The 26,276-nt window shown below is 38.7% G+C and overlaps 2 protein-coding genes across 3 annotated transcripts in view; one reads left to right on the top strand and one right to left on the bottom strand.

The window, feature by feature from the left end:
* Positions 1 to 1,565: 1,565 nt before the first annotated feature.
* Positions 1,566 to 26,276, bottom strand: part of LOC120426114 (CLK4-associating serine/arginine rich protein-like) — a 34,209-nt gene continuing 9,498 nt past the window's right edge. The window contains exons 2-7 of one of the 2 annotated variants that reach the window (XR_008212680.1): positions 10,893 to 10,990; positions 10,390 to 10,577; positions 2,582 to 3,995; positions 2,315 to 2,472; positions 1,759 to 1,879; positions 1,566 to 1,694 (exon numbers count right to left, since the gene is read on the bottom strand). Coding sequence is in view for 1 of the 2 variants with exons in the window: in XM_052711345.1 (XP_052567305.1) it covers positions 1,585 to 1,694; positions 1,759 to 1,879; positions 2,319 to 2,472; positions 2,582 to 3,995; positions 10,390 to 10,577; positions 10,893 to 10,990 (2,085 nt within the window). In the remaining variant the exon portion in view is untranslated. The remainder of the gene's footprint in view (positions 1,695 to 1,758; positions 1,880 to 2,314; positions 2,473 to 2,581; positions 3,996 to 10,389; positions 10,578 to 10,892; positions 10,991 to 26,276) is intronic. The other variant, XM_052711345.1, reaches the window with a different exon arrangement.
* Positions 4,029 to 6,499, top strand: LOC120426115 (cytochrome P450 4d2-like). Its single transcript, XM_039590818.2, has 2 exons — positions 4,029 to 4,332; positions 5,047 to 6,499. Exons 1-2 carry the CDS (start codon positions 4,195 to 4,197, stop codon positions 6,436 to 6,438), a joined length of 1,530 nt encoding a protein of 509 aa, XP_039446752.1. The 5' UTR covers positions 4,029 to 4,194; the 3' UTR covers positions 6,439 to 6,499.

Below are 26,276 nucleotides of genomic sequence, written 5' to 3' on the forward strand. Positions count from 1 at the left end.
ATATATCTCAAAATCTGCAACACGACGTCGTCGTGCTATCATGTCGCACCCGCCATTTTGACGTTCCGAGAAAAACGCGTTTTAATGTTTGACCTTGAATAAACAAAAACGAAAGCACGCAATGTAAACAATAACAAACACGTTTTGTTTGGCTGACCATTCTGTGCATTGTCCCAAAGTTTGGTTGAAGTTGGTTGCTGGAGTCCCGAGTTATAATTACAAATGTTTACGGTAGTCTAGCTTGTACGTGCGACAAACGCATCCTGACTTTCCTGGCCTGAAATCCCTTTGGCCTTTTGTCGCACTTACATCAATTTTCATGGAGTGACAAGATAGCACGACAAGATTGAAACTACTTTCATATGTAAAGTGACAAAAATGCACGGAGTTTTTTCGGTTTTTGTTGAATATCTCAGGATTGAAATCGAATTTTGGGGATCTGTGAAGGTCAAAAGGTGAGGCATTGTGAGCTGCACAAAATGGCGTTCTTAACTCAATTTGGCCCAAAATGCACGTACGACAAGTTAGCACGATGGCGACGAACAGTGGATTTGCTGCAGAAAATGTTATATTTTATTACATTTTTTGCAGCAAGCCCATAGAACATTTTTGCCCGCGTGTAAACACGTCAGCGATCTGCAGTTCTCACCAACACATAGAATGCTGGCGCGTCCCCGAGCAACACTCTAGAGAGAACATTATGTTCGCGCTCTGTCCTTCACCATTCATCAAGCGTCCATGGCGCGGTGGTAGCGTGTCGGATCAGCAACCTTGAAGTTGATGGTTCAATTCTCGTTCTGTTAAGATTTTTTTTCTGCAATACAATCAATCTGCCGTCGGTAATGTCGATAATTGTCGGTAACGGGCAAAAATGTCATACCCCTATATCGCAAAAAATGCATGAGGACAGTTTTCATGCAGATTCTGATATACTTTCATGCCGCCATGTATCACAATCATGCGACCGCCGGTTGGGTGTATAGAATGTAAGGGAGCGTTCTTTTATTACGTAACGCAGTTAGGGGGGGGAGGGGGTGTCGGTGTCTGTTACGAAATGTTACGAAAATTGGGGGAGGGGGGGGTGGGCTGAAAAATTCTGTCACGTAACGCAAAATTTTCATATAAGCACTCATAAAAATTTGCAAAAAAAAACCTTGCGTTACGCGTTACAGGGGGGGTAGGGGGATGGCTCATCTGTTACGATTTGTTACAAAGGGGGGGTAGGGGGGTCAAAAATCCCAAATTTTGCGTTACGTAATAAAAGAACGCTCCCTAAAACATCTAAAATACATGGAAACAACTCAATTTGTAAGAAGCGACCGCGTGGTCCCGTTTGGTTGGTTGCACACACGCACACACACACACACACACACACACACACACACACACACACACACATTTCAAAGATGAGTTATCGTCCATAGAATTATCGAAATAACGGAAGCAAGTATTTATCAACAGATTAACAAACAAAGTTGTTTAATTGTTGAAAAGCAGCAAATTGGATGGAGTTAGGAGCGAGTGCTTAACCTGTCAAACATACGAGAATTTCCCCAATATGGAACGTTTTTCCAAAGAATAAACTCACCTCCGTCTCAACCGCAACGCCAGCTCACGCATCTCGTCCTCACGTTCCTGCTGCAGCTGAATCTGCCGCTCGACCTTTTCGATTTCGGCCTTCTTGTCGGCCTTGACTGCAAGATTAAACAATTATTATTGTATCATTCGTAACTCTTAGCAGTCACCCTCTCCACTTACATTGCTTATTCAGTAAAATCTGCATCTTTCGCTTCAAGCGATCCCTGGGATTAAGTGACTTCGAAGCAGCAACAGCAGCAGCAGCAGCAGCGGCGGCGGCAGCTGACGACGACGACGAACTCTGCAAACATATCGCGGGAGGCAAACGATTAGAGAAAAAGGGGGTGGCTGTTTTGGTGGACAGTGGTCAAGGTAGGAGTTGCCTAACAGTGATTTTGGAGATTCAACACTTTTTTTCAGGGGAGAGAGATCCCTTCTTTTCCCACCCCACTCATTTCACATGCACTGAAGGTTCCAAACTCGTTTGTTTCAGTCTCACTTCGAACCAAAGAAATAAAACAACTAAAAAACAGCATTCACAGCAAGTAATCATCACACACAAATACGTTTTCGAGGGCACACCGCTTTCGATTGCAATTTCAACGCAAAATTTAGACACGCTGCCAAAGCCGGCCCCGTTCGGCACGGTACGGCAATAATGATGGTGGTTTTGGTGGTGGTGGTGGTGGTAGCAGAGGATGGCGAAGGGACAGTGTGAAACTTGAGTTATTCTTACTGACTTTGGAGTCGGGCGTGGCGGAGGAAGAGCCACCTACGGTGGTGGTGGCAGCAGGTTCGCTACCCCCAAACCTGGAACTCGACGATTCGAGCTTTTCCTGCTTGATGGAAAAAGGCGTCGGAAGGTATCCGCCCAGCTCTCGTGGCGGTGGTGCGCTGGAAACAGGGGGAAAACAGATGGATTAGTTTGGAAAGTTCGTTTGAACCACGTTGCAAGACAAGGCATTGACTAGAACTGAAAACGTTTTACATCCGGTGGACTCACATGCTATGCGACGGCTCGGTTGCCGCCGCCGGTTTCGACGACTCGTCCCCGGAGCTGTCGCTGGTGATGTCATCTTCGCTGGAGCTCTGCCCGTCCCGCTTGCGTCCGTAGTAGCGTCGCACGGGAACGTCCGGTTCCGGTTCCACCGGCAGCACCGGTGGTTTTTCCTCTTTTTTCACGACGATGGCGGGGGCGGGTGGCGGAACTGGAGGTGGTTGATGTGATATTGAAGGTGGTGGTGGTGCCGCGGCAGGTGCCCGCTCCGGTGGTTCCGTTTTGATTGTCGGTTTACTGCGGGGTGGACTACGGCTGCTCGCGGACGAGTCTGACTCAGAGCTGGAACTTTTCCGGGCGGGTTTACGAACGGGTGGGGTTGATGATCGGGAAGAGGACGATCGAGTCTTGCGGCGACGCGACGAATAGTCCGGCGATCTTCGACTGCTGCGGTAGCCGCGCGATCGCGACCTGGACCTCGATGCTACCGAGCGTGACCTTCGGCGGTACTTGGAGTAGGTTCGCTTGCCACGTGATCGGCTGCGGCGTCTTCTGCGCGATCTGGATCCACTGCGGCTGCGATCGCTGTAGCTGCGGGATCTCCGCTGGTACTGCGCCGGCATCTTGTTCTCCTCCTCCTTTGTGCTTATGCTCTTCAACTTTTCCAGGTTCTGCTTGACCTTTTCGGCGTACGACGTGCTGGCACCGCCCCGTGACGAGCCCGCCCCACCCTGACTGTCCTTGTTAAAGCTAATCGATATCTTCGAGTGCGGCTGGAGTTCATCCTCGCCACCAAATGAGGTAATATAGGTAATTTTCCCTGAATTGACGGGCGAAGGTGATCGCGAGCTGTCGTTCGGATCGTCGTACGTCCGAGGAACTAGTTCTTCCTTCGCAGCATAGCTCGGCGGACTCAACGGTCGACCGGCAAATTTCCGTTCCCGCTGAGCACGACGTTCCCTCCGGCTCTTCCTCCCACTGAACATGATCTTCTCCTGTTCTTCCTCCCGTGCCATCCGCAGCGCCTCCGCTTCGTCGGAATCCTTCGTCAGGTACGAGTAAAAGTCATTGCTCTTCATTCCGTAATGTCTCCCACACGCATTCATCTCGTGGGCCTGTGTCGTCCCCACCTTGTTGATATCAATCGACACGTCCATGTCCAGATCCGAGTCCGAGTCGCTCTTCATACACTCGTCATACTTGGACGTCCCCGCAGACTGCTCAATAGCCGTTATCGTCTGCGTAAACGGAACCACCCCACTCGGTTCGGACTCCTCGTAAGTGTACCCGATCGCCACGCCCCCACCCGCAGCTGCCTTCTTCTTCGACGTAGAAGCCCGCTGTTCCGCCTCAACCTGGGCATTCACCCCAAACTGCTCCTCCAGAAAAAGCTGATGCAAGAACTTTTCCTCGCTGATACCTGCAAAATGCAATCCGGAGATTAGTCGTAAGTCAAAAGCAATACGTCAGCTTGCGCTGACTTGCGCTAATTTTGTATATCTAACGAGTGAGTTTGCGAAATTCTTCTAAATTGTGCGAATCTTATCACCTAGCCGAACTCTTATCAGTCACAATAAGAAGGCCAAAATTTGCCCCAAGTCGAGACAGTTTCATTTACGATGTTGTTGTTTGCGATTCTTGCCGGCCTGCTGGCCCTGGCGCTCTTCCAAGCGTACCAAACCCGGCAGCGCGTGCTACGCTACACCCGCAAGTTCGGATGTCCCAAACCGCACTGGCTGTTCGGTCACCTACTGACCATCGGCGTCATCCATAAAGTATGTCACGCTAAAATCGGCCAGAATTAACCCCCCCTCCCCCCTATGTCACACTTTGTCACGCTGGCTCTGACCCCCTCTCAGAAAGTACGTCACGTTTTGTCTGACCCCCCCCCCCCCCCCCTTCCGCACTATCTTGTGTTTTGTACAATTTCTTTTATGTCAGAAAAAATGTGTAATTTTACCTCCGAAAATGAGTAATTTCACCACTTTTCTGGTGTAATGACACTTTTTGAGTCTAAATTGAGGTAAATTTACATCAATAAATCTGTAAAATTCAACCTTCAGAAATCACAGCTTCGATATTAACACATTTTTTTACTGTGTGGCATGATTTATAAAAAGGATGATTTTGAAATTCGGAATTCATTCGAGAATGTTTTTAATTTTTACAGGTTGCGTTGGGATTTTATAAATTTTGTTCAATGTTGTAGTGATAAAAATCACCATCACAGTTTTTTGAAGCATATAAAATCTATCATCAAAAACTCTGTTTCTTAAAGCCTTGAATCGTGTTTGATTTATGAGTAAAAGTTATCAAACATTAAATTTTTAAAGCTACATATATTTAAAAAAAATCAATATTAAAGAAATAGTCTAGCGTGACGTCACAGTCTCACGTACCCCCCCTCTCCCCCTTGTCACACTTTGTCACACTTGCGACAACCCCCCCTCCCCCCCAAGAGCGTGACGTACTTTATGGATGACGCCATCCCCAAAGATCCCGTCGGTATCACCATGCACACCATCGAGATCCAGAAGCAGTACGGGCCCGATACGGTGCTGTGGCGGCTGGGCAACGACCACCAGCTGATCATCGGAACGGCCAAAAACGCCGAAAAGGTTCTGATGCCGAAGGATACCGCCAAGGGGAACGTGTACGACTTCGTGGAACCCTGGCTCGGCAACGGACTGCTCATCTCCACCGGCGAAAAGTGGTTCCAGCGAAGAAAGATCATAACCCCAACGTTCCACTTCAAAATCCTCGAAAGCTTCGTCGAAGTGTTCAACAAGGAAACCGACGTGCTGGTCAACAATCTGCGCACGCACGTAGGCAAAGGCGAGTTCGACATCTACGACCCCATCTCCCTCTACGCCCTGGACAGCATCTGCTCAACCTCAATGGGAGTCCACATAAACGCACTGGCCGAACCCACCAACCAGTACGTAAGTGACGTGAAAGCAATGTCCGAGCTGGTCCTGAAGCGCATCTTCCACCCCCTGAACCCGTACCCCAAACTGTTCTGGCTCACCACACCGAACGCACGTGAGCAGCGCAAGCTTATCGCCCGGCTTCACCAGTTCACCGACTCTGTTATCAAAAAGCGACGCCAAGAGATGACGAACCAACCAGCAGAACCCGAAACGACAGACCTAACCACCGATCTGTACAGCAAGAAGCGACAAACCTTCCTGGACCTGCTCCTCAACGTCACCGTCAACGGTCGTCCCCTCTCCGATTCCGACATCCGCGAAGAAGTGGACACGTTCATGTTCGAGGGTCACGACACCACAACCTCGGGCATTTCCTTCACCATCTACCAGCTGGCAAAGCACCAGGACATCCAGGAAAAAGTCTACCAGGAAATCCTTTCCCTTCTCGGCGCAGCAGACTGCAAAACGGCCCCACTAAACCAAAACACCCTCCAAAACTTCAAGTACCTTGAAATGGTCCTCAAGGAAGCGATGCGAATCATGCCCCCGGTGGCCTTCATCGGGCGTAAAATCCAAGCGGACACCGAACTGAACGGCGAGATCGTCCCCGCCGGAACCGACGTCACCGTGTCTATCCGCACGATTCACCGCAACCCGGCCGTCTACCCCGAACCGGACCGCTTCGATCCGGAGCGCTTCTCCGAGCACGCCGAGCCCAAGCGCGGTCCGTTCGACTACATTCCGTTCAGCGTGGGATCGCGCAACTGTATCGGCCAGCGGTACGCCATCATGGAGATGAAGATTACGCTGATTCGGCTGTTGGCGAACTACAAGATTCTGGCCGGGGAATCGCTGCAGGATTTGCGCTTCAAGATGGACCTGGTGCTGCGGCCGGTGGATGGGATTCCGATAAGGGTGCAGGCGAGGAAGTGAGGCTCGCTTGGCGATTCAATCAAATTTTGTAGTCAAATTTAATAAAACTAATCTTAAGGCACTGAAAGGCATCATTCCCAGCGGCCATGTTTGTTTTAGAAAAAAAAAATTCAAATCTTGATTCAGAATATATCAATCAACAAATGGTTTTCTATGTCGTCAGCTGTGTGCTTTATTGTGACAACGACCATTTAGTACTATTCGAGAAAATCGATGTTTAAAGTTTAATGGTAAATATTTTCAAAACTATGAATTTTAGAGCCAAACCTTTTGAAGCAATTGGTTCGTATACCATCGCTTAACAAACGCTCCAAGTTTCAACTGATTTGGTTAGACCAGTTAAAAGATACAGTAAATTATGTAATCAAAAATCTGAAAAGCGCGTGTCACAAGTGTGTTTCGAAAGTAAAATTGTACTACGTGTCACAAGTGTGCACAGAATTCCCATACAAACTAAAATATGCTCAAATCAATAGTTTAACCGACTTAATCAGTATATTTTCAAAAACAAAAGATTGCATTGCTTTTAGAAAGTGTGTATCAACATAAATTTGTGAAAAACAAGACAAATTTTCCACATTTTCCAACAACATGTATGACGTGTCACAAGTGTGCATGATCATTTTGATGAAAAAATGGTCTATGTCACTAGCGTGTATTGCGATATCCGGGAAACGGAAGCGAGTTTCCAAAATCGGGTTAAAGCATCTTGTAGTGTTTGTTAAGTATAGCAAAACGTCATCATTAACTCATTTTCGACCAAAATGGTCCATGTCACAAGATAGCACACAGCTGACGATGTGTTGTTTGTAGAAGCATTTTACAGATAGTGATTTTTTTCATTTCATTTGACTCTCTTCTGGATTTCTGGAATTCAGAACCATCATTGACGGTCATTGCCCCAAGAGTGAAAGACACCATCTACAACCTTAATAAAACATTACTAAATCCACTTTTTTGTTGTTACTTCTTTATTTCTAGCAGCTAGTAATATTTCATTTGGGTAAGGGTACATTTTTTATGTCACAAAAAATGTGTAATTTTACCTCTGTAAATGTGTAATTCCAGCTTTTTTTTTAAAAGGTCCTATAAGCTTTTGTGTTTCATATGTTTATACGACCTATTCAAAAAAAACTCTAGAATTAAACACTTTTCTTGTATAATGTCACTTTTTCCGTATAAATTTAGGTAAAATTACATCATAACAGAGGTAATATTCAACCTTCCAAATTTACACATGTGTGCACAGTAAACAAATTTGTAAATTTAGATGGTGTAATTTTGGAAGTGTCTGAAAAGGTGATGTTACACCAGAAAAGTGGTTGAATTACACATTTTCAGAGGTAAAATTACAATTTTTTTCTCCATGATTTATTTTGCTGTGAACCTTTTCCTAGACGTTATATTACCATGATTTTTTTAACTGTGTGTGTATGCGGTCATTCGCATTTAATCTTGCTGAGGAAGGCCTCTTGCAAATTTTGAAGGCCTATACCGAGCTGGTTGCTCAAAAGTTAAATGTTATAATAAAAAATTGCACAAGGATCTGGCATACACGCCAACCATGTTGAAAGTAAACGCATTAGTGCCCAAAAAGACTCAAAAATTTTAATTTTTCAAAAAAAAATCTTGTTTCAGGTTAAATTTTATATAAAATGCAAATGCAAGCCCCATCTCCTGTTACGTTTAATCAAGCTAATAGCGCCCACCGGAAAAGTCCTTGAATGTCCGTCAAAAAATATTTTTTGTGACATCCTAATACATACACTACATATAGTAAATTCATCTTTCAAAAACTTGTTCTGTCTATTTTACTTCACTACTCGTTTCTTATGATAACGTTACCAGCTCTTAAATTTCTCAGGCCTCATCGGGAAGGTTTTTCGATTTTTTTTATCACAATTTATAGCGCAATTTGATACATCCAAAGGCCAAAAATGATATCAACAATCAAAAATAAGCCAAAGATATTTTTTGCGTAATTTGATTATCCGAAGATTTTATTATCCGAAGGGATAATCGAGTCTGGATTGAACCAAGAAAAAGACAGAATAAGGCTGAATTCTAGAAAAAAAATGCTGCAGTTAAAAAATTAACTAATTTTTTTTTTCACATTGTACCGGAATCACGCAAATATGTTTTGTGTTTTCAAATACTTTTTGACTTATTACACAAGATAGTAAATAAATATTTGGGAGTGCTGTGATTTTTTTAAAAAAATATTAATATTTCGAAAACGACTGAAACAAGTCAAACATTGTATTTACAAACATTCAGGTGAAGAATCCGAAACAATCAATGTTAAAACCAACGAAAGCTCATTCCTGGTTTTCATTTATATTTGCCATGTTTGTTAGTATATTAAATATTTCAGAAGTTAAAAAACTTAGATCTGAAAAAATATAATAAGATGTTTAAAAATTCTATTTTCTCAAGAATGTATAAACAATAAAAAAAGAATTTAAAAAATAACAACATTTTCATTGCAATAACTCAAAGAAACTAGCTAAACTTAGAGTAACGACATGTAATTCCATCGGGCTCCTAATGTTGGCATATCAGCACTTGACTTTCGATTACAGCTTCTAAAAAGCATATCAAAACTTTTACAGAACAATTTGTTTAGTGAAAATTTCCAAATTGGACGGAATTAAAACCGAGTCCTTAGCCTGCTAAACATACGAGAATTTCCCCTATTTTTTAGAAATGCAATCCAATGTTCTACAGAAAAAAAAAAATAAAAAAGTTGTTTACTTTTTCCAAATAAGGCCGCTACAAATATTTTTCAAAGTTTATGTCGCCGTTGTTTTTTTTTATTGAAAGCCTTGTTCTGCATGGATATTCATATTTAGCATGTTTGGGCACCGCAAAAACTTTTTTTTCTCGCAAAAATACAATTTTCGTCAATACTTAGAAATCAAAGAAATCGTAATGTAATTGACTGCGAATAGCCAAGAAGATTAAAGCTGCCAGAAACAAATGAATTAACTACAACAACGACAATGTTAGTGCCCACTAGGGTGACAAGATAAATTGAAAATTTTGGAAAATCTGAAGAGATACCCCCTGGCTCGATTTCAATTTTGAGCCAAATCGGTTAAGGTTAAGGGGTCGCTTTTTATCGTTGTAGTTTATATTGGGATAATCGCTAAAATGTGTGGGAAAAACATCGCTTCGGGATGTTGGCAGCAGGTGGCACTAGGCTCGTCCAAAATTGCCCAATGTGAGGTTCTTGTAGGAAATTTCATTTCCTACAACTTTTTTTTTTAAGAAAATACTTTTTACTAAAAACAATCACCAAAAATCAGGATCAACTCTGGTCGTTTGCACCCTTCGACAAAGTTGTAGGAAATTGAATTTCCTACAAGAATCTCACACTTGTATAATTTTGGGCGAGACCCGCGTCACATGGCAGAAAAAATACTGAAACGTTCTTTTTCTGCATACATTTTTGCGATTTTCCCCATATTAACATATCAACAATAAAAAGCGACCCCCTAACCTTAACCGATTTGGCTCAAAATTGGCACAGATACTCGGTTTTGCATAAGAAATCGAATCAGAGGGTATCCTTGATGTCGATTTTTTTATTGTCACCCTAGCTAAAAATATTTTCCTAATCAGATTTGCTTTTCTTCATAACAGTAGTAAATTCGTCATTAACCTTGCACTTGTTGGATAATTGTGTTTTACAGACGACTTCATTTGTATTGAGTTTCATCTTCATCACCTGCACACCATTTAACAACAGAGATCATGAGTTCCTCTGATGTCGTGCTGTGGAATGCCTCTTCCGAGTTTGTTCCAGATGCTGCTTCTTCGGTGTCACTTTTCACAATTTCACAATTTACTTACAACTTCGGTGTTTTTTGCCAGCACGTTTTTTGTATACAAACTAATTTACTTTCAATTGTTCAACCGCCAGCCAGTCATGGATGCATAGTTACCCACCGAGGAACTCGTTCTGCGCGAGTACGCGATACCGCTCGTAGTTCATGGAGCGCTCCTCCATGTCCAGCACGTCATCCTCGGCCGTGGCCGGCTGGTCCGGTTTGCTGACGACGGGCGCGATGTAGTCCAGATGGGCGCGCACGTCGAACCGATCAATCAGGTTGTCCTTTTGGCCCTGCCACGGCATCCTGGAAAGGGGAAGATTAAAACACATTAATCAAACAGTCGGCATTATTCGTCGCCGTTGTCATTCTCTGGTGGCCTTCAGCGTCGTCGTCGTCGTCGTCGTCGCGTCGTTAGTGGGACAACAGGGCCAGCCCCCTTTTCGCGAGGGGATTTGCTGACCGCACAAAAGGGATCAAACCGGTCCGGAAATACGCGGGACGAACGCGCGAAACCCATTCCAGGAAGGAAAACGTGCAGTTCAACAATAAATAAAAAATCAAAATCAGGTTCTCTCCACCCGGGCGGGCCCGGCCCGGTGGATTTCGAATATCACTTGCATGATGGCTGGATTCTCGGCAGCTGCCGCCACGCTCGCGTCCAGGTGGATCTTGCCTTTGCGACCGTGAACTTGAAGAAACTGCGTCGGATCGGCTTTCTGGAAAACGTCGGGAAACAGGAAAAAAAAGAATGTTAGAGCCAGACAAATAAAGAGCCAATTGTAAACTCATTGCAAGGATAATTGATTGCCATTCTTCTGCGGACCCAAAACGTAAGGGGGTTATCATCAAGGTCCTTGATGGGATGATGTAAGGAAGGGATTAGAAGTGTTTTCGTACCCACTGTTATATAAATAAGGAAATCGCTTTTTATTGATACCGGTACAATCTTTCAAAATTCAAAAATAGGAAAACAGGGCCATTCAAAAACAGGAATGTTATTGTTGGATACCGTGTCGGGCCATTTGGACACTTTTTGGACTATTTTTACAAGTTCTAAAAGTACGACTAATAAGCAATATTTCCACAAAAAATCTAGATTAGTTTCCTATGTACATAGGACCTTTTGAAAAAGTAAGCGAGAAATGACCAAAGTTACTTCAGTAAAGTTTGTTTAAGGGGTTACATACACGTAGAAAATCTCAAAATTCATACTACAGAAAATTGTTTGAATCCACTCAAAACATAATTTACAATCACTCGTGAAAGTTTCATGAAGATATTTCATGATTCAAGTAAGTTAAAGACGATTTAAGTTTGAAATTTTGTTATGCGCAAAGCTAACTGTCAAACTTTCTGAGCGTTTTTCTCGAAACAGAGCAATTCTCTACGAAATCGGTTTTTTTTATTTAATTTTAATTTTTGTATTTTTTAATCCGGCTGAAACTTTTTTGGTGCCTTCGGTATGCCCAAAGAAGCCATTTTGCATCATTAGTTTGTCCATATAATTTTCCATACAAATTTGGCAGCTGTCCATACAAAAATGATATGTGAAAATTCAAAAATCTGTATCTTTTGAAGGAATTTTTTAATCGATTTGGTGTCTTGGGCAAAGTTGTAGGTATAAATATGGACTACACTGAAAAAAAATGATACCCGGTAAAAAAAATTTGGTGATTTTTAATTTCACTTTTTGTCACTAAAAGTTGATTTGCAAAAAAACTCTATTTTTAATTATTTTTATTTTTTGATATGTTTTAGAGGACATCAAATGCCAACTTTTCAGAAATTTCCAGAATGGGCAAAAAATCTGAGGCTGATGGCTGAGAAAATTCTCTATGTTTTGCTTTTTCGGACTTTGTTGATACGACCCTTAGTTGCTGAGATATAGCCATGCAAAGGTTTAAAAACAAGAAAATTGATGTTTTCTAAGTCTCACCCAAACAACCCACCATTTTCTAATGTCGATATCTCAGCAACTAATGGTCCGATTTACATTGTTAAAACATGAAACATTCGTGAAATTTTCCGATCTTTTCGAAAAAAATATTTTCAAAAATATTTTTTTGAATCAAGACTAACATTTTAAAAGGGTAAAACATTCAATATTACGCCCTTTTGAAATGTTAGTCTTAATTCAAAATTTTTGAAAATATTTTTTTCGAAAAGATCAGAAAATTTTACGAATGTTTCATACTTTAACATTTTAAATCGGACCATTAGTTGCTGAGATATCGACATTAGAAAATGGTTGGTTGTTTGGGTGAGACATAGAAAACATCAATTTTCTTGTTTTTAAACCTTTGCATGGCTATATCTCAGCAACTAAGGGTCGTATCAACAAAGTCCGAAAAAGCAAAATAGAGATAATTTTCTCAGCTTTTCAAAAATATTTTTTTCAAAAGTGGGCAAACATGGGCACTATTAAAAAAAATCAATAACTGCGACTATTTTGAAAAAAAGTTACATAAAAATGGCTATAACTTGAAAACGGTGTATACTTTATCAAAATTTCACTAAAGTACTTTTTGATTGCAAATTCAATTTTACATCGAAAAAATGAAATTGAAAAATTTTTGCAACCAATATTTCGATTTTTGGAAAAAAAATTGCATTGATTCAAAAAATCATTACTCGGTTAAAGATTTTTTGCCCATTCTGGAAATTTTTGAAAATTTGGCATTTGATGTCCTCTAAAACATATCAAAAAATAAAAAAAAATAAAAATAGTGTTTTTTTGCAAATCAAGTTTTAGTGAGTTAAGGAGGGGGGGGGGGGGGAATTGCATGAATGAAAGGCACCCTTAAAAAATATTAGCTGAGATACAGCATGTAAAAGTTTAAAATGCTGTGAAAAAATATATTTTCCTTGTGTCACCTAGGTAACAAGCCTTCTTTTTTCAACAGACAATATATCGGAAAATATCGGTTTTATTTATTATATTAAAAAATGAAACTTTTGTTCAAGTTTTCTGCTCTTGTTAAGCAATCATTTTGAAGGCTGGTTTTTAGCAAGCAGCAATACGATCGACAGTCTGAAAAACTCCTATAAAATTATCTCAACCGTCAGAAAATATTTTTTGCACGAAAAATTATTTAAATAAAAAAAAATTATAAAAAAAAACCTTTAAAATGCCTTTAACCTGAACACGTGCTTTTTAAGTCATTTTCTGATTGCAAATATAAATTTCGATCTTGAAATGAATTTAAAATATTTGTATCAGAACATATTCGATTTTTTCCAAGAATCTTTTTTTTTTTCAAAAGTTCATAGCTCCGTTCCCAGATTTTTCGCCATCGCAGGATCTTAAGAGCCTAGACTCGAGCATTAACATTTTTAAGTCTCCTAATACCATTACGATTTGCGAAAACGTAGAAAATTACCCAAGTAAAACTTCATGAATTTGAAAGATATGATAATCTTCTAAAAGGATACTAAGCATTCATTCTAGACCAAGAAAAAGAGATTTGGTCAAACACTGGCAATTTATTAAGAGTTTTTTTTTTTTTTTGAGAAGATTCTATAAGCTATTGTGTTGCATATGTTTATGGGACCTTTCAAAAAAAAAAACTCTAGATTTGTAATATAAAATGTGTATTTTTCTATACTTCGATTACGAGGCTTCCATTAAACCGCAGGTGGCGCAGTTCTCGCCCAAATTTGTCCAAATGTGAGATTCTTGTAGAAATCATTTCCCTACAGTATTGTCAAAGGGTGGAAAACGATCCGATTGTCACCTAGGTTTTTCCAATTTTTTTATTTCTTTGTAACCGTAATAAAAATCTGCCAAAATTGCATGGAGATTTGCACGGATAAAATAGTAATGCAAAATGGCTTTTTGTGCATTTTATCCCATCAAAAATGCAAAAAAAAAATCGATGTTCAAAAGTCTCATAGAATTGCTCAAGACTCAACTTGAAAGCCTGAGCAATAAGGCGCATAATTGTTGGCGCTTTAATTGTCTAATTGCAATTATTTTTTAGCCACTTCGTATGAGAGTTTGAACATGTGCATTTTTAAATGGCTATGGTTCCAACTATCTGTGAATACATCAAGTGCAAAAATTCCCTAATTGATTGACAGTCGTGATTTGTGTCTGGCCATTTGGTCGATTCACCTAGCTGGATTCACGATTTGTAGTTTTAAATACTCAAATGCCTGATTTTCCAAATCGAAAAATATTTCAGATTTATACTGCCCATGTTCGCATACATCAAATCAAATCAAATTTTTCGCTCTAGGTGTCCGAAGGCTGAGGTTGAGGCAATTGCAAACCTCTTTTTACACCTTAGCTTCCATCCACCCCGGGATTCGAACTGACGACCTTTGGATTGTTAGTCCAACTGCCTACCAGCGACTCCACCGAGGCAGGACCCAGGGAGACGACTCCTACACCTGGCTCCTACAGCTAACGACCTAACCTCAAGGTTAGACCGGGGCCAACATTTACTTCCCCGTCCGACGGAAGGCGTGATCAGACAAATCTCGTCTCGAAAAATGCCACCGGGACCGTCTGGGATCGAACCCAGGCCGACTGGGTGAGAGGCAACCACGCTTGCCCCTACACCACGTGTCCCGGCGCATAAATCTATATATATAAAAATTTCGACGGTTTTGTTCGAACGCGAATCAGTTCAATACGGAGCGTAGGATCTAGGTGCTCTTTGTTGCGTTGGGTTCGCCCAAGGAAGGTTTATACGCCAACTAATTGACACTTTGGCCACTCTGAAACCGATTCCGGAGCATCGGCAAATTGTATGGAAAAAGTTACGTAAAATCAATTTTGATCACAGGAGGCTGAATAAGCAAAAAAACAAAAAACGTCAACAAACGAAAAAAAAGGCAGAACAAAGTTTGTTGGTTTAAGTTTGTGTCCCATATTAAATTTCATCATTTTTAAGTTAATGATGCAGTCTAGTTCTAAATCGTCCGAACAATCAGAAAGTTAACTATTTGGTTTAGAAAGCATGGGGACCATCCATAAACCACGTGGACACACTCCATACAAAAAAGATTTATTTTGTATGGAAATTGTCCACGAGGAGCAATTCCAGCTCTTTTGTACCCGACCCTCTCCGATTTCAATGAAACTTTGTAGACATGTTATCCTAGGCCTATATAAGCCATTTTTGTGTATATGGAGCCAGTTGCATTCGAAAATGACATTTGAGAAGGGCGTAAGAAATTTAAATATTTTTGTATTTTAAAATTTACATATTACTGTATCTCTAAGCGGTTACATCGTATCAAAAAGTGGTCAAAAACAAACTTGTAGGAAATTGGACGGGCTTTCTGAAAAAAATACACTGAACGAAAAATCCACGCCACTTTTAAGAGATTTTTCAATTTTTAAGTTTAAAAGTTAAATTTGAAGGTCGATGTCACGATTTTTTTTCGTTCAAAATTTTTGAGGAAATAGCATGAAATGTAACAAAATGACTCACGAAAAAAGCAGGATGGTATGTCTTTCCTAAAAAAATACAAAAATCATTTACTAAAACTGTTTTTTTGAAAAGTGGTCTAAACGTCAAAATTTACGAAAGCCGATAGTGGGAATCGATTCTCCAGACAATTTTACATAAAAGTCTCTATATTGACGATTGTCCTGTGTCCAATCTTGTGAAGATACAGCGGTTTTAAAAATAAAAATGTTGAAAAATTTGTTTTTTTGATCGTTATTTGCAATTTCTAAATGACAGACTTGATTTTTCAGTCTCGACAATTTTTTTATCGGAAAGCTCGTCCAATTTCCTATAAGTTTGCCTTTAACAGCATTTTAATTGGATGTATGGGCTTACAGATATGACCTTAATTACATTGCTCATAACTGAGATTAGTATATTTTCTTCAGTGTGGTAGAAACCTGGATAGTAAATAAGCTTAAAAAATATTAAAACGAGTCAAATTAAAAATCTGTCAAAGGCAAACTTATAGGAAATTGGACGAACTTTCCGTTAAAAATATTTTCGAGAGTGAAAAATCAAGTCTGTCATTTAGAAATTGCAAAAAACCATCAAAAACCTAATTTTTCAACATTTTTATTTTTAATACCGCTGTATTTTCACAAGGATTGGACACAGGACAATCGTCGATATGGAGACTTTTATGTTAAAATTGTCTGGGGAATCGATTCCCACTATCGGCCTTTGAAAATTTCCTACAAGTTTATCTTTGACCACTTTTTGATACGATGCAACGGCTTTGAGTTACAGTTATTTTTAAATTACAAAAAAAAAATATTTAAATTTCTTACGCCCTTCTCAAATGTCATTTTCGAGTGCAACTGGCTCCATATACACAAAAATGGCTTATATAGGCCTAGGATAACATGTCTACAAAGTTTCATTGAAATCGGAGAGGGTCGGGTACAAAAGTACCAGAAAATTCCTGATTTGAGCTGGAATTGCTCCGAGGGGGGGTCTTAGATTTAAAAAAAAAGTGTCTACGTGGTTTATGGATGGTTCCATGATAAAATACCACTTTTTCGAAAAATCTTAAAACATAACCTCAGCTTGCTGTTTTTGCATATGGGACATTTAAGCGAACATGGGCAGTATCGTACACTGAAATAAAAAAAAAAGTACCAAATTCCTAAATTCTAGGAATTTTGCCACTTTTCCTTATTTAGTAATCCGGTTTTTTGGATTACTTAAGGGGTTACATACATGTAGAAAATCACAAAATTTCATATTACAAAAAATTTAGTAAATCCACCAAAAACATGATTTTCAATCACTCTTAAAAGTTTCATGAAGATATTTCATGATTTAGCCGAGTAAGAGACGATTTAAGTTCAAAATTTTGCCATGCGCAAAGCTGACTGTCGAACTTTGTGAGCGCTTTTCTCTAAACACTGAGTTGATTTACGGGTGCCACGATATCTTGAAATGGGATGGACCAAATTGGCTGAAATTTTGGGTGAAGACTCCGAAGACATATCCGGTGTGCATGACAACGCCCGATTTTGAAATTTCGTTTTTAAAAAAATTACAAAAATCAAAAACTGGCGATTTTTTATATGAATAACTTAAAAATATTTTTTTCTTTTTTTCAAATAAACTTTTTGAAAATCGGCCTTCGTTATGCACACGGGACCGGTATAGCGAGGCTTCACCAAAATTTTGAGCCGATTTGGTCAAGGCAGTGTTGAGATATCGAGGCACCCGTTTTTTGAAACTGCTAACTTCAAATAGCTATATCTCGGCAAAGATACAACCAAATGTCTTCAAAATTGTTTTGATAATAGATGAAAATGTATATTTTAATGCTCTGAAAACAGATTTGAAAAAAAGTTTAAGTGAGTGCTCAAATCAACCTCTATCATTTTAGCCGATTTACATGTATGTAACCCCTTAATAAGGAAAGGAGGCAAAATTCCTAGAATTTAGGAATTTGATACTTTTTTTTTATTTCAGTGTAATATTCAAAAATTGTTATGAGCAGAATATCATGACAGATTTTACAATGTTCTTCATAACGATTGATAATCCAGTTATCTCTCAACCTTGCATACTTTATTCAAGACCGGAATGTTACAGTTCGGGAAAGCAAGTTTATATAATTTTGTGATGATCTTCACAAAATTATATAAACTTGACCACCGCCGGCCGGTCAAGTTCAATTACAACCCACACTGCGTGATAACCATGAAGTTCCTGCAACGTTTGCAGCGTTTTCGCCTCTTCCGGGTGGACTGCAGCAGCAGCTCCGAGCAGTTTTACCGCGATTCGATCGTCGATATTGAGCGGTTTAACGCGCGGACCGGCTTCAACATGTTCAACCCGACGGTGAACCTGCTTAACGTTCGGTTCGTCTGGGCCATCCTGATGCTGGTGAGCAACTTTTACTACATGCCGGAAACGGCTTACTTCTACCGGGACGACATCAGCAAGGTGATGATGTGCGTCGTGACGCTGGGATTTCTGTTTCAGGTAGGCAGTTTGTGGATTTTTGTGGCATTTGAGCAATTCTCCCAAGAATGATGTATTTTGATTTGTTTTGTTTCGAACAGATTGATCATTTGGGCAAATCAACAATTTTGTGTTTCTTTGGAATATTTGCTAGAATTCAAAACTTATTTTAAAATTCCAGATGGCGTCCAAAATCTACACCTTCATAGTGATTCGCAAGAAGCTGCTCGTCATCCACGACATGAACTTGGAATACTTTGGCTCGGAATACACGCGAGACTTCGACGTCCAGGAAGCACTGCTCAACAACACCATGCTGACCAAGTTTATCCTGAAAATGATCTCCAGCCTTTTTCCCAGCCTCTCGATGACCCTAATGTTTACACCTGCCGTTTACAGCCTCGCATCGTCGAATCTCCTCCTTCCCTACGGATTCGAAATCAGCCACGCTGGCACGTGGGCCGCTTACGCAATCAACTGGGTCTACCAGGCGAGTTGCTCCTTCTACCTGGTGATGATCACGGTTTCGTCCGAGTCGGCCTTCGTGCTGCTCCTGCTAACGGCTTGTGGCCAAGTTGACACCCTCATTGTGATGATTGCTCAGCTGGACGCGAAAGTAAACGCGGGCAAATCGGAACAGGAGATTTCACTACAGTTGAAGCGCATTGTGAAGCTCCATCAACACCATCAGTTGTACGTGGAGAAAATGAAGGACCTGTTTGAGTTTTACTTTCTGATTGCCATCGCGAGTCTGTGCTCGGTTATGACCATGTCGATGGCGGCTCTGGTGCTGGTAGGCGGTTGTGCTCTAAGCTTAACTTGAATTACGTTTTCACCGTTTGCAGGTCAACTGGTACTTGGGCGTCATCATGTCCGGATTTTCGTCCTTTCAAATACTGTTCGGATGTGTGCTAGGAACTCACTGGCAGATGAAGGTTAGTTTTTCTTTTTCTATATTTTGACAAAAATCAGTTTCATTTATCTAATTTTCGTAGAATGAAGAACTAATGACCAAAATTATGACATTTGACTGGTATAAGCTGTCAATCAAGAACCAAAAAGCGATTCTAATGATTCTGAAATCATCTCAAACGTATACGGAAATGTCGGCCCTTATTCTTCCCTTAAATGTGGAAAGCTACGTTGAGGTATTGCAGTAGAGCAATTCTCTACCAAAACCTGAAATGGATTTTGTTTGTATTTTTTTATTTGGCTCAAACTTTGCGGAGGCCTTCTCTATTACCAAAGAAGCTATTGTGTGTCATTGGTTCACCCATACAAGTCTCCATACAATTTTGGCTGCTGTCCATACAAAACCCAAGTAACATTATTTCCCAAGTAGCATCGCGAAACATGTTTCAAATGGCTAAGTCCAAACTATGTTATATCAGGGGCGTAAAAAAGTTACATTTGTTACAACCATTTGGATTTTGTGGGCGACACTTATTGACAACTAATTTGAAACAAAATATAATGAGTGTCTTTGACCTTCTCCTTGCCTTCTGGGAAACTGAAAAAGCTGATGAGTTGTAACAAATTTTGTTATCATTAAGTTATTTTTGTAACAACTTGACAACTTTCCGTTTAGTAAGAACTATGTTGTGAATATGTAGCGGTAACATTCATTAGCCAAACAAATTTACGTAATGCGTGATTGTTTTGATTCATTTAGTTTATGTCCGACGAGTAAAAACTAGCGCGGACTTTGAAGAAAAGGAAAGGTCCATAATCGCTTTCGGATTCCGAAATCTGGCGTAAGAACCAGCGAAATGTAGCGTATTAAAAAGGCGAAACTGGTAAACATAAAAACAGACCCCATTGAACAGCATACAGAAACCAAAACCTACAATGACTAGCGGATGGATTCATCCCAACCCCTGATTCGGCCTGACGTCTGCCATAGATTCCGACAATGATGCATTGCAAAATTAGTCTGACGATTACGAGCCTGCAGATTTCCCTCAAACCTAACCCAGAGAAGATCTCCAGAATTGGGGAATCGACCACCGGAACATAAAAAAGTGTTTTTATACGTTTTTGTGCCCAACAATGCGCTTTCAAAAAACCTACAATCCAAAGTGTCTAGCGGATTTACTGGCGAAAGCTGCGTGATAGTCATTTCCGGTCGGCAATTCTTTCTTTTTTCAGTCTGCACGACACAAATCATTTTTAATCTAACGAAAACATGAACTGCTCAACACAACTAACCCAAAACGTTTGGCATGTTGACACTTCCCGCTACAGACGGACAAAATGTGAACACTTGTTTGCAACATAACAAAACATTTGTTGAGATGCTCCAAAAACATTATCTCAACAAAAATGCAACAAACTGAAACTTGGCAAAAATGTCAAACAGCAGGGTCGTATCAAGGGTCGTGTTAAGATGTACGATAATGATTTTGTCATGCAATCCGAATGTTTCTTACTTTGAAATACTGTAGAAAATACTTTTAATATGAAGTCTTCATAATTTTCGGAATTTAAAGATACACAGACTAATAATGATCAAAAATATGTCTCTGAAGGTTTAATTGGTTTAAAATTGGTTGAATATATTTAATTATTTCTAATCTAATTGTAAATACTTCAATTCAAAATTTCTTTGTGCATAGAAAATATAATCGATAAATTAAATATGTCAGTTTAGATAGACAATTATTTTGCTATATTTTGTTTAATTGATGCCTCGATTTGACCCTGTTTTCGATGGAGGCCATGCTGTTTCTTTCATTCTTGTAATTTTTTGATGATTACAAATTAAATTGTTTCAGAATTATGCAATTAAACTGATTAAATTTGGTTTGAAATGAATTACATTATTCAATGCTTGAGGTTTTCTTCTGACTATCTGACGTATTTATAGATAAAAAATCATTAGCATTTATTTTGCAGCAATTTGAAATATTTTTCAAGGCAAAATATCCTTAAAAAATAAGGCCCGTAAAAAAATTAAAAGTATAATTAAATTTCGTTCGAAGAAAGTTAATTCGCAGTTGAATCAGATGTTTAATGACCATTATAACTACCATAATAAGATACTGTTCCGAAGAAGGAATGAAAACCATTTTCGAACTTGTATTTTTTTTCATCATCAGCTAAAACATAATTGAGACATCAATATTCCTAAATATGTTTTGCATTTGTTGAGGGGAAGAAATATCTGACAGAATAACTTAACTTCAAGTAAACACTGAAATCAACGTGTTAACATAAAATTGCTGCAACTTAAACATAACATACCTGGTACAACTTTACAAAATTTCTTATTTTGACAACTTAATCGAAACATTTTGACAACATTTTTTCAACAAATTTCTTATCTTGAAAGATGTTTCAAATCAGCTTCCAAATTGCGCTTTTCCAGTCACGCCAAAGGTTACACATTAGTCGTATATACTCATTTTGTTTGTTTCAGACTTGTCTGGATTAAGCATCGGTGACAAATAATGTTACTTGGGTTGTCACCGATGCTTAATCCAGACAAGTCTGAAACAAACAAAATGAGTATATACGACTAATGTGTAACCTTTGGCGTGACTGGAAAAGCGCAATTTGGAAGCTGATTTGAAACATCTTTCAAGATAAGAAATTTGTTGAAAAAATGTTGTCAAAATGTTTCGATTAAGTTGTCAAAATAAGAAATTTTGTAAAGTTGTACCAGGTATGTTATGTTTAAGTTGCAGCAATTTTATGTTAACACGTTGATTTCAGTGTTTACTTGAAGTTAAGTTATTCTGTCAGATATTTCTTCCCCTCAACAAATGCAAAACATATTTAGGAATATTGATGTCTCAATTATGTTTTAGCTGATGATGAAAAAAAATACAAGTTCGAAAATGGTTTTCATTCCTTCTTCGGAACAGTATCTTATTATGGTAGTTATAATGGTCATTAAACATCTGATTCAACTGCGAATTAACTTTCTTCGAACGAAATTTAATTATACTTTTAATTTTTTTACGGGCCTTATTTTTTAAGGATATTTTGCCTTGAAAAATATTTCAAATTGCTGCAAAATAAATGCTAATGATTTTTTATCTATAAATACGTCAGATAGTCAGAAGAAAACCTCAAGCATTGAATAATGTAATTCATTTCAAACCAAATTTAATCAGTTTAATTGCATAATTCTGAAACAATTTAATTTGTAATCATCAAAAAATTACAAGAATGAAAGAAACAGCATGGCCTCCATCGAAAACAGGGTCAAATCGAGGCATCAATTAAACAAAATATAGCAAAATAATTGTCTATCTAAACTGACATATTTAATTTATCGATTATATTTTCTATGCACAAAGAAATTTTGAATTGAAGTATTTACAATTAGATTAGAAATAATTAAATATATTCAACCAATTTTAAACCAATTAAACCTTCAGAGACATATTTTTGATCATTATTAGTCTGTGTATCTTTAAATTCCGAAAATTATGAAGACTTCATATTAAAAGTATTTTCTACAGTATTTCAAAGTAAGAAACATTCGGATTGCATGACAAAATCATTATCGTACATCTTAACACGACCCTTGATACGACCCTGCTGTTTGACATTTTTGCCAAGTTTCAGTTTGTTGCATTTTTGTTGAGATAATGTTTTTGGAGCATCTCAACAAATGTTTTGTTATGTTGCAAACAAGTGTTCACATTTTGTCCGTCTGTAGCGGGAAGTGTCAACATGCCAAACGTTTTGGGTTAGTTGTGTTGAGCAGTTCATGTTTTCGTTAGATTAAAAATGATTTGTGTCGTGCAGACTGAAAAAAGAAAGAATTGCCGACCGGAAATGACTATCACGCAGCTTTCGCCAGTAAATCCGCTAGACACTTTGGATTGTAGGTTTTTTGAAAGCGCATTGTTGGGCACAAAAACGTATAAAAACACTTTTTTATGTTCCGGTGGTCGATTCCCCAATTCTGGAGATCTTCTCTGGGTTAGGTTTGAGGGAAATCTGCAGGCTCGTAATCGTCAGACTAATTTTGCAATGCATCATTGTCGGAATCTATGGCAGACGTCAGGCCGAATCAGGGGTTGGGATGAATCCATCCGCTAGTCATTGTAGGTTTTGGTTTCTGTATGCTGTTCAATGGGGTCTGTTTTTATGTTTACCAGTTTCGCCTTTTTAATACGCTACATTTCGCTGGTTCTTACGCCAGATTTCGGAATCCGAAAGCAATTATGGACCTTTCCTTTTCTTCAAAGTCCGCGCTAGTTTTTACTCGTCGGACATAAACTAAATGAATCAAAACAATCACGCATTACGTAAATTTGTTTGGCTAATGAATGTTACCGCTACATATTCACAACATAGTTCTTACTAAACGGAAAGTTGTCAAGTTGTTACAAAAATAACTTAATGATAACAAAATTTGTTACAACTCATCAGCTTTTTCAGTTTCCCAGAAGGCAAGGAGAAGGTCAAAGACACTCATTATATTTTGTTTCAAATTAGTTGTCAATAAGTGTCGCCCACAAAATCCAAATGGTTGTAACAAATGTAACTTTTTTACGCCCCTGATATAACATAGTTTGGACTTAGCCATTTGAAACATGTTTCGCGATGCTACTTGGGAAATGGTATGTAAATATTCAAACAGCTGTAACTTTTGAGTGAATTTCTGATCAAGACACCAAGTCTTCGGCAAAGTAGTAGGTATTGTTGAGGAATATTGAGAAAAAAAAGGTACACGGAAAAAAAATGCACATTTTTTAATCAACTTTTTTTTCACATAAACTTAATTTCCCAAAAAACGGTTTTTTTTATTTTGGAGATTTTTTTACATGTTTTAGGGGACAAAAACCCGCAACTTTTGAGCCATAGAGAAACATGGTCAAAAAATCTGCCGCTGAGTTATGATTTTTTGAAATAATAGTGAGTAGTGGACTAAAATTATAAAAGGGCCAAACATTGAATATTACGCCCATTTAAAATTCTAGTCATGATTTAATTTTTTTGAAAATATTTTTTTTTTGAAAAGATCGGAAATTTTCACGAATGTTTCATGTTTTAACATTGAAAATCGGACCAATAGTTGCCATTAGAAAATGGTGGATTGTTTTGATGAGACTTAGAAAACTTCAATTTTCGTGTTTCTTTTTCTTAAAGCGGCTGTATCTCAGCAACCCGAGGTCCAATCTTCAATGTCTCGTAAACAATTTTATAGCAAATTTTCTCAGCGGCAGATTTTTTGACCATGTTTTTCTATGGCTCAAAAGTTGCGGGTTTTTGTCCCCTAAAAAATGTAAAAAATCTCGAAAATCAAATAATACGTATTTTGGGAAATTGAGTTTTTGTGAAAAAAGTTGATTAAAAAATGTGCAAATTTTGTTTTCCGTGTACCTGTTTTTTTTCTCAATAGTCCTCAACAATACCTACAACTTTGCCGAAGACACCAAATTGATTAGAAATTCACCCATAAGCTGTTTGAATATTTACGTACCATTTTTGTATGGACAGCAGCCAAAATTGTATGGAGACTTGTATGGGTGAACCAATGTCACAAAATAGCTTCTTTGGTCATAGGGAAGGCCTCCGCAAAGTTTGAGCCAAATCAAAAAATACAAAAAATAAAAATGGTCGAAATCGGCCGATTTCGTAGAGAATTGCTCAGTATTATGTATGAAAAAAAACCAATCCATATCTAACTAGTATATTTTCAGATTCATAAGAAAGTTTATTCGATGATTATGGTTCTGGTCAACGTCAAAGAATGAAAAAGTTGTCGATGAATTGAAGAAGATTTCAAGTGAAATTTGATCGAGCAAAAAAAAAAGTGTTTTCACAAGATAAGTTTAAAAAATGTTTATCCATGCAATGCTGCCCTCTAAAACCCAACTCGACGGCAACATTTCAAAAGGCATCATGTACATTTTGACACTTTCTGGGTTAATGCATATCCTGAAAGTACACCTAATAAGCTACCTCTCCAACAAAAATGAGCAAAAGTTACTTCAGTAAAGTCTGTTTAATCATGATTTTAAATAAAGTAACATAGTTGTTGTTGTTGCATTTTCTTTCTTTTAGTGTGTTCTATCATTGACCAAAATATGAGATCGATCCGACATCTACAGCCAGAGTTATTCAACTGTCTCATTGTAGAAGCACTTGGCAGGAACAATGAGACAGCTGGGGAACAATGAGACACTCTACGAAAATCAACATTTTCTAGTAAAACATCATGTTTTTGTATTGTTCCATTACAGGTAACATGCCTTGAACATTTTAGAGCAATTTTGCCAACATAAAACTTTAATTAACTAAAGTTATACTAAAAAGTATTGAAATTTTGTAAAATCCATATATTTATACCAAATAACTTTGTATTTTTGGTTAAATGAAGTTAAAACTCTATAAATATGCCAAAAATCACTTTTAATTCATGTTTTGAAAGATTTCCATAGATTTTGAAAAGTTTAATGAAGAAAAATCAAAGTGTCTCATTGTTACCCATGGGCTGAAAGGTGTGGGGAACAATGAGACAGCCCTGGATTCAGGGTATATTCTTAATTTTGGTCAAACCTAATTGTGGAGGCTAGGCCCGGCCGACATGGCCAGTCCTTTACGGCTGTGATATTTAGACGATGTGTACTCTTTGGATTCTGACTATCAACTGTCGTTTATTTTCTTGTAACTTACGTTTCTAGAGTCGGTTCTCTACCTGCTACCCGAGAACCGACTTCTAACCCTAAATGTCGGCGGGAGTCCTAATCCCACGCCGACGCTAGACGAACCGTAATAAAACTTTATTACGGTTACATCCTGCATTTCCAAGCCACATGCTCATGCGCATCGTCTACACGCTTGAAGTGCGTGTAGCGAAGGACGATACAAAACAGAGACCCAACGGTCGTTCTGTTTAGCATGTAACTTGGGAATGTAGTGGTGGTGATTACCACATCACTCACCCCTATAAACAAAAAAAAAAGTCTTTTACTTTTTTTTCTTCTTTGATACCAAATGTTGTTAAACGAATCTGTTCTGATTGTCTTCAAAAAGAAGAAGAAAGAAAGAAAAGACTCAGAGCAAGCCTTGAACATAACTTGGCTCTGAAGTCCCCTCTCCCCCATGATTTTGGTTAAAAAAACTTCAAATA

The sequence above is a fragment of the Culex pipiens genome, unplaced genomic scaffold, assembly GCF_016801865.2.
Source record: "Culex pipiens pallens isolate TS unplaced genomic scaffold, TS_CPP_V2 Cpp_Un0002, whole genome shotgun sequence".
Lineage (NCBI taxonomy): Eukaryota > Metazoa > Arthropoda > Insecta > Diptera > Culicidae > Culex > Culex pipiens.

Coding starts and splice junctions, on each gene's coding strand:
- LOC120426115 (XM_039590818.2), top strand. CDS start 4,195: ATGTTGTTGTTTGCGATTCTTGCCGGCCTGCTGGCCCTGGCGCTCTTC. Junction 4,333..5,046: donor TGTTCGGTCACCTACTGACC/ATCGGCGTCATC, acceptor AGCGTGACGTAC/TTTATGGATGACGCCATCCC.